Source organism: Balaenoptera acutorostrata, chromosome 9 (genome assembly GCF_949987535.1).
Source record: "Balaenoptera acutorostrata chromosome 9, mBalAcu1.1, whole genome shotgun sequence".
NCBI classification, from domain to species: Eukaryota; Metazoa; Chordata; class Mammalia; order Artiodactyla; family Balaenopteridae; genus Balaenoptera; species Balaenoptera acutorostrata.
In genome coordinates, this window is record NC_080072.1 from 6,798,760 (window position 1) to 6,813,567 (window position 14,808).

Below are 14,808 nucleotides of genomic sequence, written 5' to 3' on the forward strand. Positions count from 1 at the left end.
CGGGGGGCGGGGTGTGCGTGGAGTGGACAAGCCTCTGTTAGAGGAAAGCAAGGGATGAGCTCCCCTGCTTTCAGCCTGAGCCTGGGCAGGATGCCCAAGATGGCGGCGGGGCACTGAGCACTAAGTCAAGCTGGAGCCCAGCCAGAGGGAGGTCTCCCACCAGATGGGAGACCCACCTCACCTCTAGCAGAGTGAAGCTGGAGGGAATCGGGGACGGAACCCGGGAGTGGGAGCTGAGAGGTGACAGACAGTTTTGCCAGCCACCCCCCTACTTCCAGTGCGGACCAGACAGTGGTGACGTCTCCGGGCCCCCGGACAGAAGCAGCGTGTCTCCTCCCTGGCCTGGCTGAGGGTGCGGGCTGGCCCAGGGCCTGGGCATAGACTGTGGGGAGGAAATGCCATCTGGGATTTGGGCACAGATTCCGGGGGTGGAGAGGCCACCCGGCCTCACCCTACCCCACCACCTCACACACTGATTCAACAAGCATTTCCTGCCACTTCTCACCCTGTGGCAGCCACTCAGGAGGCTCCTGCTCGGTGGCACACGGGAGCTCCTTGCAGCGGCAGCCCCTCCGCAGGCCCCTGGGCTGTCTGCGCTGCCACATCCAACAGGCTTGAGCCGCCGGGAGGCTGGAAGTTTTCCCTCCATCCCTCACTCCTGTCAGACTCAGCCCCTCAAGCTTCCAGGTGGGAGTCAGTTTATTTGCCATCTCCCCATCCCCACCCCATACGGTCTCCCAGGGCCCTAGAGGGCAGGGCCTGGGAGCTGGGGCTGTCCCTCATTAAGTGCCAGCATCGGCAGGGAGCCAGGCAGGCATGCGCAGGCGCGAGGCCGGGCGGCCGGGCCCCGGGGTGCCCACACCTCGCGCTCCCACAGGAGCTGCTTCCTGCCCGTCCTGTCTCAGGCATGGGTGTGTGTCTGTGCATCTGAGGAACAGCTCCGGCTGGGGCAGGTGTGTCCCTGGGGCTGTGGCTTTTGGGGTGTATTCTCCAGGTTATCCTCGGGATGGGGGTGTTGCTTCTGAGTGTGTGTGTCTGTGTTTCCGGTTTGCTAGGTTATGTGTGTCTTTCTCTGGATATATGTGTGGTGTCTGGGAGCAATCTGAGGGTGCATGGTGGGTTTGTGTGTGTGTCTGTTTGGCGTCTTGAGAAGTCCTGGATGTGTGTGTGTGCATGTGTAGTGAGCGTTAATTCCAGCCACAAATTCAGGTGTGCAAAAAATGTTCCATCTCTTCTTTAAATGACGTTGAATTGCATCTGTCCCCTTATCCCTCCTACGGACAATGGATTTGACCTCGGTCCCCTTGGCGCTCCCTGCCAGCCCCTTGCAGGCGTCTTGCTCAGGACAAAGCATTGGGGAGTCCTTCTGGCATGTGGTCCACAGTGTCCAGCCTTCGTGGTCTCTTGGCCTGCGGGGGCTCTGCCATCTCTGGGCCACATGCTGGTATAAGAATCTCACAGGCTGGGGCTTCCCTGGTGGCGCAGTGGTTGAGAATCTGCCTGCCAATGCAGGGGACACGGGTTCGAGCCCTGGTCTGGGAAGATCCCACATGCCGCAGAGCAACTGGGCCCGTGAGCCACAATTACTGAGCCTGCGCGTCTGGAGCCTGTGCTCCGCAACGGGAGAGGCCGCGATAGTGAGAGGCCCGCGCACCGCGATGAAGAGTGGCCCCTGCTTGCCACAACTAGAGAAAGCCCTCGCACAGAAACGAAGACCCAACACAGCCATAAATAAATAAATTAAAAAAAAAAAAAAAAGAACATTTCTTTGAATCTCACAGGCTGAGAGCTCAGTGTCCTGGGGCCAGGCTGGCTAAAACTCCCACGCGCCATTCTGAGTCGTCTTGGCAACTGAGAGGAAGCAGAACTCAGGTGCCGCTCAGAGTCTTCACTGGCTCCCGTCCCTTTCCAGTCTTGGGGCGTCATCCCTCTCCTGTGACTTTGTCTCTGAACCCATAACTCTGCCAATATTGGGAGTCTCTGGAGGTTCGTTCCTCTACGTCTGTGATGCTGGGGTGTTCGGGGGACCCCAAATTTGGGAGCTGAACTTTGCACCCTTAGCACCATCTGGGCTGAGACAGCAGAAGCTCAGCTGTGGGTGGTGTGGGCACCCTGTCAGCTGGAGGGGGCTGTTGGGAGCTGCCGAGAGTGGGACTGGGGAATGGGAGAGGGAGGAAGAGTGAGGCACTCAGAAGAGACCAATGCAAGAAGCAGTGCTAGCAATTTATTGCCACAAATATGGTCTAGGGACCTGACATGCCCTCCACCGATGTGCCCACTCCTGCCCAGACCCGCCCGCTCCCTCCCTCCCCCAAGCCCACAGGGGTCTACTACAGGGTCACACAGTCGTGCTTTAGGAGTTGGGAGGAGTTCTGCCAGGGAACCATAAGGATCTCAAAGTCACAGCTCAGCTTCTGCAAATAGATCATTAGGAAAGAAGGAGGGGTGAGCCCAGGCCCCAGGCCGCCTGCTCCCAACAGTCAGCCCTGTGCCTGTGGTGCTCTGGGATGCAAGAAGGAACATCAAGTTAGATGCCCAGGACCAGAGCCCAGATCTTTCCAGCCCAGCCCTTACTCCAGGGGAAGCCCCAGTCTGCTCCTCTCTGCACCCTCGCCCTGGTCTCAGGGCTGAGTCATCCAGAAGGCAGGGACAGGTTCAGCCAGACGTCAGCTCGGCCAGCCAGACCAATTCAAGCTGTACAACCTGAGGGCCCGGCTGCTGGCCGCTGGCTGAGCAGATGCCTGGCTGGGGGCAGGGCTGTTACCTCCTGCTGCACCCCTCCGGCCAGGGGGCAGGTGGTGAGGTCTATGTGGTCTCCAGCCACGGCATTCTTCCGGCAGGCCGTGCTCCCCATCTCCACCGTCAGGTAGTACTTGATGCCCGCCACCAGCTGGGGCAGAGGTGGGGGCAGGTCAGGGGTGCCGGGGGACAACCTTTGACCTGGACCTCTCACCTCCCTCCGTTTGCTCCCATCTCCCATTACCTTCCCTAGGACATATCCAGCACACTGCCTTTGGGATTCAGGTCTGGGATGGGGGGAGAGGAAGGGCGGGGAGGGGGCGGCAGGCAGTTCTGGTGGGGAGCCCTGGGGAGAGGGGCAGAGCCTGGGCCACGCAGGAGGCTGAGACCCAAGTCCACACAACTGCCCCATCTCCCTCACCCCACCCCCCCAACTCGCCCATCCCGGCAGGGACGAGTGTGAGGCTAGTGAGGTAGCCGTGTGAATTCAGGGTTGGATCTTATCCGAAATTTAGATATTCTGTTCCGCAAGAAGTTTTGGAATTAATTGGATTTTGAAAAATATGTTGTATTAAAATGCCAGGCTGATTACTCTTGTGTCGCCCCCTCCATCTGCGGCCCGGCTGGGGCCGCGCTCGCCTCTCACGGCCCCGCCCCGCCCCGCCGGCCGGGCGCACCTGGCTCTGCGCCCGGAGGATGGTGGTGTCGCGGAAGTAGTAGATGCTGTTGCTGCCCATGTTGTAGGTGGCCATGGCTGCCTGCGTCGCCTTCCGCACCTGCGGGTCGTTGGGCGACAGGTCCTGCCGCTCTCCGACCTTGCGATCCCCCGGCCGGGCCCGGGCGTCGCGGGGCAGCGCCAGGAGGTAGAGCGCGAGCAGGGCCAGGACCAGCGGCAGCAGGAGACTCTGACGCGCCATGGTTGCCGGCATCGGTGTTCAGCCGCGGCCCGCGCCGCTTTTACGGGCTCCGCGGCCCCGCCCGGCCCCGCCCCCGCCCGCCGCCTGCCTCCGCCGGCGGGGAGGGATCACCGGGCCTGGGCAAGGCCGCCTTCCGGACGCCGAGGGGGACAGCGGACAGCCCCAGCACACCTGTGTATCACGACGCTACGTGCCCTCCAGGCACACCTAGTCCGGTGAGGGAAAGGGCAAGGACAGCCCCCAGCAACAAGTGCCACCAGTGGGACAATTCGCAGAGGCCCATCACGTGTGAAATACCAACAACAGCTACCAGCAAGCTCTTAACTGTCTCCACTGTGTAGCCTTGGAGAAGTTACTTCACTCTCACGGCCTCACTTTCCTCCTCTGTGAAACGGGTTGCTGTGAGGATTCAATAAGTAAAGTGCTTAGGGGAGGCCAGGAGCTGTATAAACAGCAGGTAAGTAGGAGACGTTACTGCGCGGAGCGGGGCACTGTTTAACCCTCACGACCAGCATGATGTGGGGATCAGTAATGTTTCCACTTTACAGAGGAGTAAACAGGACAAAGAGGGAACAACTGATTTTGCCCAAGGACACCGACTGGTAAAGAGTAAACGGTGACACTGGCTTTTGAGCCCCAGCAGTCTAACCCAAATCTGTGCTCTCAAGCCAGACTGAACCCAAAGGATGAGAACTGGCCAGAAGGAGGTGTGTGGGTGGTCCCAGCTCTGCCATTTACTGCCTGGGGGACTTCCAGCAAGTCCCTGGACCTCTGGGAGCCTCAGTGTCCTCATCTGAAGAAATGTGACAACTCTTGTCTTCTAAGGTTGTGCTGACAATAACGGCCCAAGACTGGGTCACCCATAGGTAAACTGGGCCTATGCTGGAGGTACCAGCAATATAGGGCTATGATGTTTTTGGGAATAATCTGACAATTAATCTATAAAAAACAGCATTGAAGTAGTCAACACGGGAAAAGTCTGGCTTTTGTTGGAATTTTTTAGAATTAGTATTTTAGAGTTCAGGGTCGTTTGTACTTTTAATCACTTGTTGCCAGGGGGAGGTGGGGCTTTTTGCTCCTGGGACACAAAGATCTTATTAGTGCTTAGGGCTTCCAAGGATCTTACCTGAGGTTTGGGACAGGCTGTGGTTTTCAGTACCCAACTAAGTGTTGGTGCTTAAAAGTGTTGGTGCTTAATAAGTGGTAGCTATGATTGTGATGAATATTATGAGAAAGCATCCAGCATCCCCCCCACCAATTCTCGGCCTCTCAGAATCCCAGGGCCAGGAAAGGCACTGATTTCTCCCAGGGAGACCAGGACCAGTGTGGTCACTGCCCAGTCCAGCTACTACCCCACCCCCTCAGCCCAGCTGTGAAAAACAATCTTTGGATGCCAAGGGACAGTCTCAAGTTTGTTGTGGGCTCAGGTGTCTGCCTTAAAGGGACAGACCCATTTGTGTGAGAGCTGGCAAGAGCCTGGCTTGATGAAGAGGCCAAGGTCAGGCAGGAGCCCAACCTGAGAGAAGCTGGGAGTGGGGGAGTAAGAGGCCCAAGCCCGCAGCCCAGGGGAGAGGTGGAGAGGCAGCCCCAAGGGGCCAGGAGTCTCCTCGGGTTCTCCCGGATCTGCTCTCCTGTTACTTGGAACTCAGCTGTGGCCACACTTAAACTCCAACAGCTCCCTGGGAAATAAGCCAAGGCCCAGTCTCTGACTCACCAAGGGCCAGGGGGTCCCCAGCTCACTTGCCCCTACTCTACCTGTTATTCCTTTGCGCCGACACCAGCAAATCTTTTGCATGGCAACCTAACAATTTTCAAAGACTTTTCACCCACTGGTCTGTTCTCATAAGCACCAAGTTAGTAACCATCATGCTCATTTTGCAGATGAAGAAAGTTAATCAGAGAGGTCAGGACACTTGTCTAAGGTCACTCACTCAGCTAGAAGTGGTGTCCTGGTGAGAAAAGAGGGATGGGGAAGGGAAATGAACAATTATCAGGCTCCTGGTATGAGCCAAGCCTTGCACCAGGGACTCAACATATGTTCTCTCATCCTCATAACAGCGCTGCAGAAGCAGTGATTATTACTTCTTTTTACAAGGAGAAAATGCAGGGTCAAAGGGGGTCAGGGGTGGGGGCTGGGGGGCAACCATGTGCCAGCATCCTAGTGTGTGACTTCTGGACCGCTCCACAGGGATATGAGGTCTGCTGTGGTGGTGCGGGTGCCCTGGGAAGGGTTTTCCCAGGGCTGGGTCTCATCTGGAAAAGAGTCTTAGCCTGGACTCCATTCATGCTTAGTCTGGACCACTCTGGCTTCCAGAAGGAGGCCTGGGCCAGGTTTGAGCTCAGATGGGCCATCCCCACTGGCCACAGGACACAGCTTTCAGTTTTGCTGTGACCCAGACATCCCAACCCAGGTTGCCCACGGCACCCCTCTCTTGTCCCTGGCTGATGGGTCTTGCTGACCAGGGTGGGCCCTCGATATCCCCTTCACCCCGGGATCACGTCACCCCGGGCCTTCACGCTGCTCCCAGAACCCTCTTCCTTGAACCTTGAGCTGGGCCGCAGTTATTCCCTGCCCAGGGCTCGTCTCCCCTTTCCTGCTGGATCACGTCCTGGAAAAGGGGCTGTGTGGCAAGGAAAGCTGCGATCCGACCGTGATTAAAGCTGCCCTCTGGGGAGGAGCTCTCCCAAGTGCCCCGGGTTTCGCGTTCATTAGCTGGTTGAATCTTCACAAACCTGCGCCAGCTAACACAGGAGGAGACTGAGGCTCAGAGCAGTGAAGCAACTTGTTCCAGGTCACACGGAAGGAATTGAGCACAGAGCCGGGCCTGGCGGGCTCTTTCAAGCTACCATCCGTCAAGGCCAGAAGTGACAGTAGAGAGAGCCCTGGGTCCCTGCAGGGAGGAGGCAACATGAAAGGGGGTTGCACGTACTTCACATGTACGCGTGTGACGGTCACGAGCACGTACTTCACACCTTCTGGGCTGCCACTGGGGCAGGTGGCGAGGTGAGTCTTGGGCTTGGGTTTGCCCTGTAGCCTCTCCCTACTTCCTCCCCAGGGGCAGCAGGACCCCTTCAGGACCCCGGAGTGCATGGGTTGGGTCCACCTCAAGCTTTGGGGCAGATCTGGGAACTCATGATAGACTGGCTCAGGGCATTAAGCTCTGGCTTGGGTGCAGCAGGGAGGGGGAGCACCGGGTCAATATTTGCTGACTTCCAGGCCCACCCGTGTCTCCGCCAGGCACATCCTGTCGGGCAATGTGGGCTGACGTCTAGATAACCCGCCTCCTACCCACCCCCACCCAGGTCTGCTTTCTCCAATGTTCTAGGCCTTGTTCCCTTTGTCCTGCTGGCTGAGGCGGGGCTGGGCCTCTGAGAGGCCAGTGTCACAAGGAACATTCCAGATGCCGTTGGTCTCCTTCGGCTCCAGGACTGATGCGGGAAGTTGGGTGCGACGCACAAAGAAGACCAGATCGAGGGTTCGGGGCCCACCAACCTGTCACAGATACTGCCTGGGCCTGAGGGTGAGGTGAGAAGGCAGGCTTCAGCCCCTTCACAGACAAAGCCTGTGCGTGAGGCAGGGAAGCCCGTCCCACAGGGCTCCACCGGGCAGCCCCCAGCAACCAGCAGGGACAGAAGCCGCAGGAAGGGCATCGTGGAAGATGAGCGAGTCTCCATTACCTCACAGAGTGCCAGTAACCATGTGGCAGTACCAAGGCTGAGCAGGGAGAGGCCGTGGCCCTGCCCAGCCCCTGCCTAAGCACACCAGGCCTGTGTGACAGCATCACAGCACATGGGTCAAGGCTGAGGGGACTCCAAGGTGACCCTGGACCCAACCAGAGTAACATGAAAAACACAGTATGGCCTGAAACTCCAGGGACAGCCCACATTACCACCTCAGTCTGGTCTTCAGACTGGCACCCTCCCAGGCAGCAGCCTGTTAACACAAGCTGGGCCCAGCTCCGGCCACCTGGTGACCTTCCAGGGGAGCTTCTCACACTTCCCAGACCCAGGCTTGCACTGAACCTTCATCTCTACTAATAACCATCATACTTTCTGAGTAATCACCTAATTGCTCGATCCTCGGGTCTTTATTTTTGGTTTCCCTTTTATCTTTCTTCTACTGTTCTGAGATATAGCTAACGTGCAGAGAAGTACACAGAACGTACCTGATCACCACCACACAGGGCAAAAAGTGGAAACTGCCACTCCCAGCCCCAAGCACTCCCAGGCATCACACCCGCCTCCCTCCCCCAAAGGCAATCACTCCCAACTTTTTTCTTTACCATCGACTTTTGCAATAAGCATTTTTTTTTTCCTCTAGTTTTACCACCCATGGAGATCCCTACATAGGGATCCAGCTGGGGGCCCTTATAGACAAAGCTGCTGTGAACAGTTGCTCAAGTGCTGGTGCAGGTGTGCGTGTCCTCAGTCACAACCCTGGGAGCGGAATTGCCGGCTCACAGGGTGGGTCTTCGGTTTTACTGGCGAACAACCTTTTCCCCAACTGTTCATACCAATTTACACTCCCACCAGCTGGATATCTGTTCCTGTGGCTCCACTTCCTCATCAGCACTTGGTATCATCTGACTTACAAATTTTTGCCAATTCCGTGAGCGTATAATGGCATCGTGTTTGCATTTCTGATTACGAATGTGACTGAACACCTTCTGACAGGCTTACTCACCACCTGGGTATTCCTCTGTGGCTGCCTTCCACGTCTTCTACCCATTATCCTGTTGTGTTGTCTGCTTTTTCTTGATTGCAGCTCTGAACGTGCTCTAGAGAGTCCTCTGTTGTCTGTATGTGTTGCGAATATTTCCACCCGTGGGTTAGGCTCCTCACTCGTTTTACGGTATCTTTAGATGACTAAAGTTTCTCTAATGGAGTTGAATTTATCAGCTTTTTCTTAATCTTTCCCTACACTGAGATCGTGGAAATCTTCTCATATTATCCCAATGTTTGTATTTATTATCTGTCATTTCTCTCCTCACCAGACTGTAAGCCCTCTGAGGATAAACAAAGCTGCTGTGAACATTCGCTGAGGTGCCGGTGCAGGTGTGCCAGTGTCCTGAACAATGCCAGCACTGCATCTGATCCTTACAACATCATTTTCCAGGAGGGGAAACTGAGTCTCAGAGAGGCCAAGCGCCATGACCAAGGAACACAGGGCTCTCAGGTTTCCATATTATGTTTTGAGGACCAGTCTTCCTCACCCGTAGAAGAGGAAACAGTCACTTGTTATTGTGAAAGAAAAAAGTGTTTGCAAAGATCTTAGCTCTGGACTTAGTTCATACTAAATCTTCAATGAAATAAAGATGAAAATATACTAGATAAACGTGTAACTCACTCAAGCCCCTACCCCAGTTGCGATGCTCACACTCTGCCTCCCTAAGAGAACAGGGCAGCCTGCAAGAGCCCCGCCCACTCCTCCCAGAGGCCAGGAGAGCACCGGACAGTTGGCAGGTAAACCTTCACCCACATCCCGGCCACCCTTTTCCTAGTAGCTCTGAACGCCACTGACTTTTCCACCAGGTGCTGCCTAGCCCAGCTGCCGACCACATGGACATCTGGATCCCAGGAAGGGATCAACCCAAACTCTCTCCCACATTACTAAAGGACTGAGACACGCCAAGGCACCTGCCCAAGGCCTGTGTGGCCAGGATGGCTGCCCTCCGGAGTGGGAAGGAAGCTGCCAGTTTCGATCTGCACTGGTAAGGAGGGCGGCAAACCTGGTCACTCCCTGAGGAATAGGCCACTCCCAGCCCGCCTGCTTCTCACGTACAAAGCCCAGTCACGAAGGCCACTGACTTTATTGATTTAAAAAACTTTACAAGGACAGTGACCGTTCTGCCAGAAAAAGGGCCAAATGGCATAAAACAGACCAGAGGTGGGGGCAGGGGGGCGGGGACAGGGCCAGGAATCACTCAGAAAAGCTGGTAACTGCTGTCACGAAACTGGCAGGGAAAGGAGAAGGGGGATGCATGCAAGGATAAGAATTCCAAAAAAGTTGAAATGGTGAGGGGAGAGAACTCCCAAAAGACCCTGGAGTACATGGGAGGTGCGCACGACAACAGCAATCGTTTCCTTTGTAGAGGACAGGGGAAGAGTCCTCACTTGGCTGCAAACTCTGGAGACTCAGTGCTGGGGCTCGGGGTCGGGGGCTCCCCAGAGAGCATCACAGGAACGCGTCGCACCACTCTCGAAGGCACCCGAAGCAGTCCCGGGACTGCTTGGCGTTCGCGCCGCACGTGTCCTTCAGCCATTCCCGGAAAAGATCTTCATTTTTCCTTAGCACCAGAAACTGACCAAGGACCACATAGGCCTGCAAGACGGGCAAAGCAAAAGGCGGGCTGCTGAGCGCTCTGTGGGACTAAGAACAAGAAGGCCACTTCCGCGCCGCTCCCAGCACAGGAGCCCAGGAGACGGGGCAGGCTCCAGCCTGCGGGCTCTGCAGATCTCACCGCCCATCCCCAACAGGTACACGCACTCTCCTCACTCCCCAGCTGCGGGGAAGCACTGTAGTCGGCCACCCCTGGCCCTCCCCGGCTGCACGCAGCTACCCCACACCTTGTCAAAGCCCTTTTCCTCCAGCTTCTTGCCCAGGACTTCACCAATCCCGGCCAGGCTTCCCACTGGCTTTTCCCCCATGGGCTCTGCCACGAAGTCTCGGTGCTTTTGGGAGGTTGTCATCTTGATCAGGCTTAATCTGGGAATCCTAAGAAAAGGGAGGTTATGGCTAAAAACCCGGGAACTCTCGAAGGCCCACTGGCAATCTCACAGTAAGAGACAGCTAGAGCATCCGTTAGGGAGGCTTTCTCGATTTCCCCCAGTTTACGGATGAGAACACAGATCCAAGTAGAGTCTTTTCCTCACTGTTCAAGACAAAGGTCTCTGCCACTCCCTGCGGAAGCTGCGTTTTGGTACCGCCCCACAGGAGAAACTATCCTGCCCTACCAGGTGGTGCACGCAGGACAAAAGGCGTCGGTCAGTACCCAGGGCCCATCCTAAAGCTGTCACTGCTCTTTGACCTTGGCTGGGCAAAGGCGGCACTGACCCAGCCTGGAACGACCACCTGGTCCGAAAAGCAAATGAAGGGCTCTCCCACCCGCCCCACAGGCTGCTCACAGAGCGAAGGCGCACCGGGAGCGCACACACCCGCTCAGCCTGCCCCTCAAGCTCCACGCCGCCAGCCCCTCAAGCTCCACGCCGCCGGGCCCGCCCACAACGCGCCGCGCCCCGCCCCCTCCCCGTGCCGCGGCCGAACCCTCTCAGAGGGCGCGTCCGAGAGCGCATTCTCTGGCCCGTCGCAGCACTTGCGGCCCCTCCCCTCCTCCCCGCGCCTCCTCCGACCTCCAGCCCGGGCCTTGCTCCGCGGCTCGCGCTCACTCACAGCTCCGGTTCCCGTCACGGCTTCTCCCGCCACCCGGCTGCTCCCGCCGATCCCTCAACCCACTAGAACTTTCTTCCACTTCCGCTTCCGGGTCGCCTCAAGGGCCGCCTTAAAAAAAAAAAAAATCTACATTGGGCGCTTCTAGCCGCTTACAGTCACCGAGTTGAGGCACCCCCGGACCTTGAGGGTGCCCTTAGTAGGCGCTCCTTTCCGGTTGCTTCGCGGGAGGCCGGGCTGCCTTCTGTGGTCTCGCTTCTCGGGAAGCATTTCCGGTCTCAGGGAGCAGAGGTCTGTGATAAGAAAACTTTATTTCTCTGCTGCACGGCATCCGGAACTTAAAGGACTTAGCCTTGGCCGACCTGATGGTGGGAAGAGTTAGAGGGACGGACAAGGAGAGAGGCGTGGCCAGGAGACTTCCGGGAGAGCGCCGGAAGGACGGTGTCCGACTCAGGCTGACCCGCGCCGTCCTCCTCGCTGTCGGGCTTGTGAGAGTCTGACGGGAACCGAAGGCGCCGGAGACCTGAGTCCAAGGCGACTCCACTGTCGTGACCGCCGGCAAGTCCTTTTTCTGGGCTTTCATTGGCTCAGCTGCGAAGTGAGTCGTGGACGAGCCGATCTCAGCGTCCCGCCTGGAGAGCGGGGTCTTTCAGGCAGCCCCCGTGGGATTCGAGGGCCAGAGAGTAAGTATGGGGCTTTCTCTCTGAGCGTTTTTCCTCCAGAATAGGGAGGCAGGAGGGCAGGGGGCGGCAACTAGGGATGACACGTCGGAGTTTCCTTTGGAAGCCATCAGTCTCCTGAGTACGCATTAGTTCTTGTTTTTTCAGTACCCAAGTCAGAAACAGTACATGTCGAAGACCAAGCCAGCCTACCCCGACCTTTAATTAACTCGTTCCTGACTTGGATTCTCCTAACTTGTCTGTGTCTGTACTGTGTTGAGAGATTGAGCATCTGTGTTGTGTGGTTGGGCTGCACCTGGGATTTACAAGCATGTTGAGGAAGAAATGGTTTATCTCACTCCTTCCCCAAGTGGTTGCCAGAATGATTTATTTTTCTAGAACACGTATTTAGTTTTTGTGGTTATGTCAGTACTTAAGAATAATACGAGTTTTTTTACGTGTCTTACACTGTGCTAAGTGTTTTGCTTACGATTATTTTGTTTTAATAACAGTGCTCTGAGTTAGCTACTGCTTTTCTCTGAGGTCTAAAGAAATTGAACAGCCAGGAAATAACCAAGGTAGGATTTGAATCCAAGCAATTGGATTTCAGAGCTCATGTTCTTAACCAGGACACTGTGTCACTCCTCAGTAAAAGGCTTCTCCCCATCTTCAAAACAGTCGTGCATTCTGAGCCTGCCATCCAAGAAACTCAGGAGGAGGAGTTGATAGTCTCTGCATCCCTCACCGCCCTGGGACAGGACCGAACATGTCTCAGGCCACCAAGAGGAAGCATGTGGTGAAGGAGGTGCTGGGGGAGCACATGGTGCCCTCCGACCAGCAGCAGATCGTGAGGGTGAGTGGCTTTGGGGACCAGCTGCTCTGCCTCCCCCACCCCTCCACTCCTGTTGGGCCCCTGGGGTGGGGGCAGGGTGCACCACAGCTCAGTAGGTGTTGGAACTGGCTGATGAGGCTGACTGGTTCTTGGTCTCTCCTGGACCAGGTACTCAGGACCCCAGGGAACAATCTGCATGAGGTGGAGACAGCCCAGGGGCAGCGCTTCCTGGTGAGCATGCCCTCCAAATACCGCAAGAACATCTGGATCAAGAGAGGTGAGAGAGGCTGCCCTTTTGGAGACAGAACCGTTTCCTATGGCCTCAGCTTCTGTCACTGCAAGCAGGACTGACTGTACTTTTTCTCCTCTCTATCTGCAGGGGACTTTCTCATCGTTGACCCTATTGAAGAGGGAGAGAAGGTGAAGGCTGAGATCTCCTTTGTGCTCTGCAAAGACCACGTGCGCTCTCTGCAGAAGGAGGGGCTCTGGTAGGGTGGTCCCCTTGGTCACTGGCTGCCCTACTTCTCTGGAGGACTTACTTCCTAGCTGTGGAATTAGGGGAGGGAATATCATGACATCTCAGGCAGGAACAGCTGGAAACAGCTTTTTTGCTGAGGGGTTTGTCTGTCCTTTCTGACTTCGGCTCTTCTCTTGGCACAGGCCTGAGGCCTTCTCCGAAGTGGCTGAGAAACACAATAACCAGAACAGGTGAGGCACAAGTCCTGGGGTAGGGAAGACAGAAAATGGGGCTTCAGGCCTTGGTACCTTGAGGGGAAATAGAACCTTCCTTCATTCCTACATAGGGTCCCTGGTGAGAGCTTCTAAGTTTGTGGTTAAAAGTATGGCTTAAAAGTCAGATCCCCTGGGTTAAAGTTCCGGTTTTTCGAGTTATAACTGAGTGATTTTAAGCAGATTAACTTATAAAATGGGAGCTTTGTAAGGGTTAAAGAGACTAATGCTTGTAAAATTGCTGAGCATAGTATCTGGTAAGCAATGTGGGTTCATTGAGTGTCGGTTGTAGTAGAATCATTATTATTAAAATCAGTAGCTCTAGCAAACTTTTGAGGTGGGGGTGAGGAGGAGGTAGTTTCCTGCCGCTTTTTCTTGGCCAAGTTTCCTGCAATTCTCTCTGTGTCTGACTCGCTGAGCCCTGACTGCTTGGCCATATGGTCCTCCTTTTTGTGGGGCTTCTTGGTTTCCCCAGAAGGCATTGGGCTAACTGTCCTTTCCCCCCGCCCCGATGCAGACAGGCTCAGCCAGAACTCCCAGCTGAGCCACAGTCATCAGTAGAAGAGTCCAGCTCTGAAGATGATGCTGACCTTTTTGTTAACACCAACCGCAGACAGTATCATGAGAGTGAGGAGGAGAGTGAAGAAGAGGAGACAGCCTGAGACCCCGGGACCCACTTCTCCTCTTGCTCAGAGACTAGTCCTTGGCTCCTCTGAGCTTGGCCATTCCCAGGAGGCTCTGTGGATCTTTCCCCCTGGATGGGGACAAGGCAGGGCCCTTCTCTGAACTGACTTTCTGACATAGGAGAATTAAACCCCTGGTGGGTGATGACTTATGCTGGTGTCGGAGTGGCTCTTTGGAGGAAGGAGGGACATGTGGTAAAGTTAAAAACTGCTCCTAGGTGGTGGCCTCATGGGCAGGTGGGCTGAATGGGCAGGAAATGGGAAATGGCTGGAATCTTTCCTAGTTTCTCCCTCTCTCATCGGGCACTTAGTAAGTGCCAGGCCCTGTGTGCTTCCTTGCGTGTAGTTAATAACTGGGAGCATTCCCACTTCATTGCCTGCTTGCAGTTAGTACTGACTCAGGCATTCAGGATCACAGCGGGACTTAGTGCCCATCTGCCTCTAAGAGACCCTCAGGATGAATTTCACAGTGCCTCGTAAGCTGTTCTCCCTGCCTTTCTAGTCACCTGTGACTGCAGGAGCGCCCACCTCCATGCTGCTGTGTACATGCCCTGGTTGGTGGCCTCCTCGTGGCTGCTCAGACCATCACTCCTCAGCCCTCGTGCAAACCACATCATCCCACTTCTCCTTGGAAGCTTTTTACCTCTAACTGTACATTCTCCCTCTTCATTGCTGGCATTCACCTTTTAGTCACTGCTCAGACGTTGAAGTTTACCTCCTGGCTTAGAGTCTTCTACCCTTGCTTCCATCATTGTTTTTCTACATCCCATGGATGGGCCCATTCAATGCTGTGGCCACCTAGGTCCTTGATGTTCCCATCACTGATGCCCTTGTCTTCTCTATTTCAGGCCTGTTGCCTATA

General features: G+C 55.7%; 3 protein-coding genes and 1 long non-coding RNA gene across 5 annotated transcripts; 2 read left to right on the top strand and 2 right to left on the bottom strand.

Moving 5' to 3' along the window:
• Nucleotides 1-2,271: 2,271 nt before the first annotated feature.
• Nucleotides 2,272-3,668, bottom strand: CST6 (cystatin E/M). Its single transcript, XM_057552866.1, has 3 exons — nt 3,417-3,668; nt 2,765-2,890; nt 2,272-2,414 (listed from the first exon to the last, which is right to left on the bottom strand). Exons 1-3 carry the CDS (start codon nt 3,666-3,668, stop codon nt 2,331-2,333), a joined length of 462 nt encoding a protein of 153 aa, XP_057408849.1. The 3' UTR covers nt 2,272-2,330.
• Nucleotides 3,669-3,982: 314 nt separating this feature from the next.
• LOC130708838 (uncharacterized) lies at nt 3,983-9,436 on the top strand. The gene is made up of 3 exons (XR_009009247.1): nt 3,983-4,113; nt 8,651-9,119; nt 9,189-9,436. It is a non-coding gene; the product is annotated as an uncharacterized LOC130708838 (long non-coding RNA).
• An 11-nt stretch (nt 9,437-9,447) lies between these two features.
• Nucleotides 9,448-11,145, bottom strand: BANF1 (BAF nuclear assembly factor 1). Its single transcript, XM_057552867.1, has 3 exons — nt 11,007-11,145; nt 10,224-10,371; nt 9,448-9,978 (listed from the first exon to the last, which is right to left on the bottom strand). Exons 2-3 carry the CDS (start codon nt 10,344-10,346, stop codon nt 9,832-9,834), a joined length of 270 nt encoding a protein of 89 aa, XP_057408850.1. The 5' UTR covers nt 10,347-10,371; nt 11,007-11,145; the 3' UTR covers nt 9,448-9,831.
• Nucleotides 11,146-11,187: 42 nt separating this feature from the next.
• EIF1AD (eukaryotic translation initiation factor 1A domain containing) lies at nt 11,188-14,098 on the top strand. 2 transcript variants are annotated; one of them, XM_007170977.3, is made up of 7 exons: nt 11,188-11,726; nt 12,215-12,280; nt 12,358-12,555; nt 12,703-12,811; nt 12,914-13,022; nt 13,195-13,242; nt 13,781-14,098. In XM_007170977.3, the coding sequence occupies exons 3-7, from the start codon at nt 12,469-12,471 to the stop codon at nt 13,923-13,925; spliced, it is 498 nt and encodes a 165-aa protein (XP_007171039.2). In that variant the 5' UTR covers nt 11,188-11,726; nt 12,215-12,280; nt 12,358-12,468; the 3' UTR covers nt 13,926-14,098. The 2 variants fall into 2 exon arrangements, with proteins under 2 accessions (XP_007171039.2, XP_007171040.2); XM_007170978.3 differs by having other exon boundaries at nt 12,381-12,555.
• The last annotated feature ends 710 nt before the right edge of the window (nt 14,099-14,808 follow it).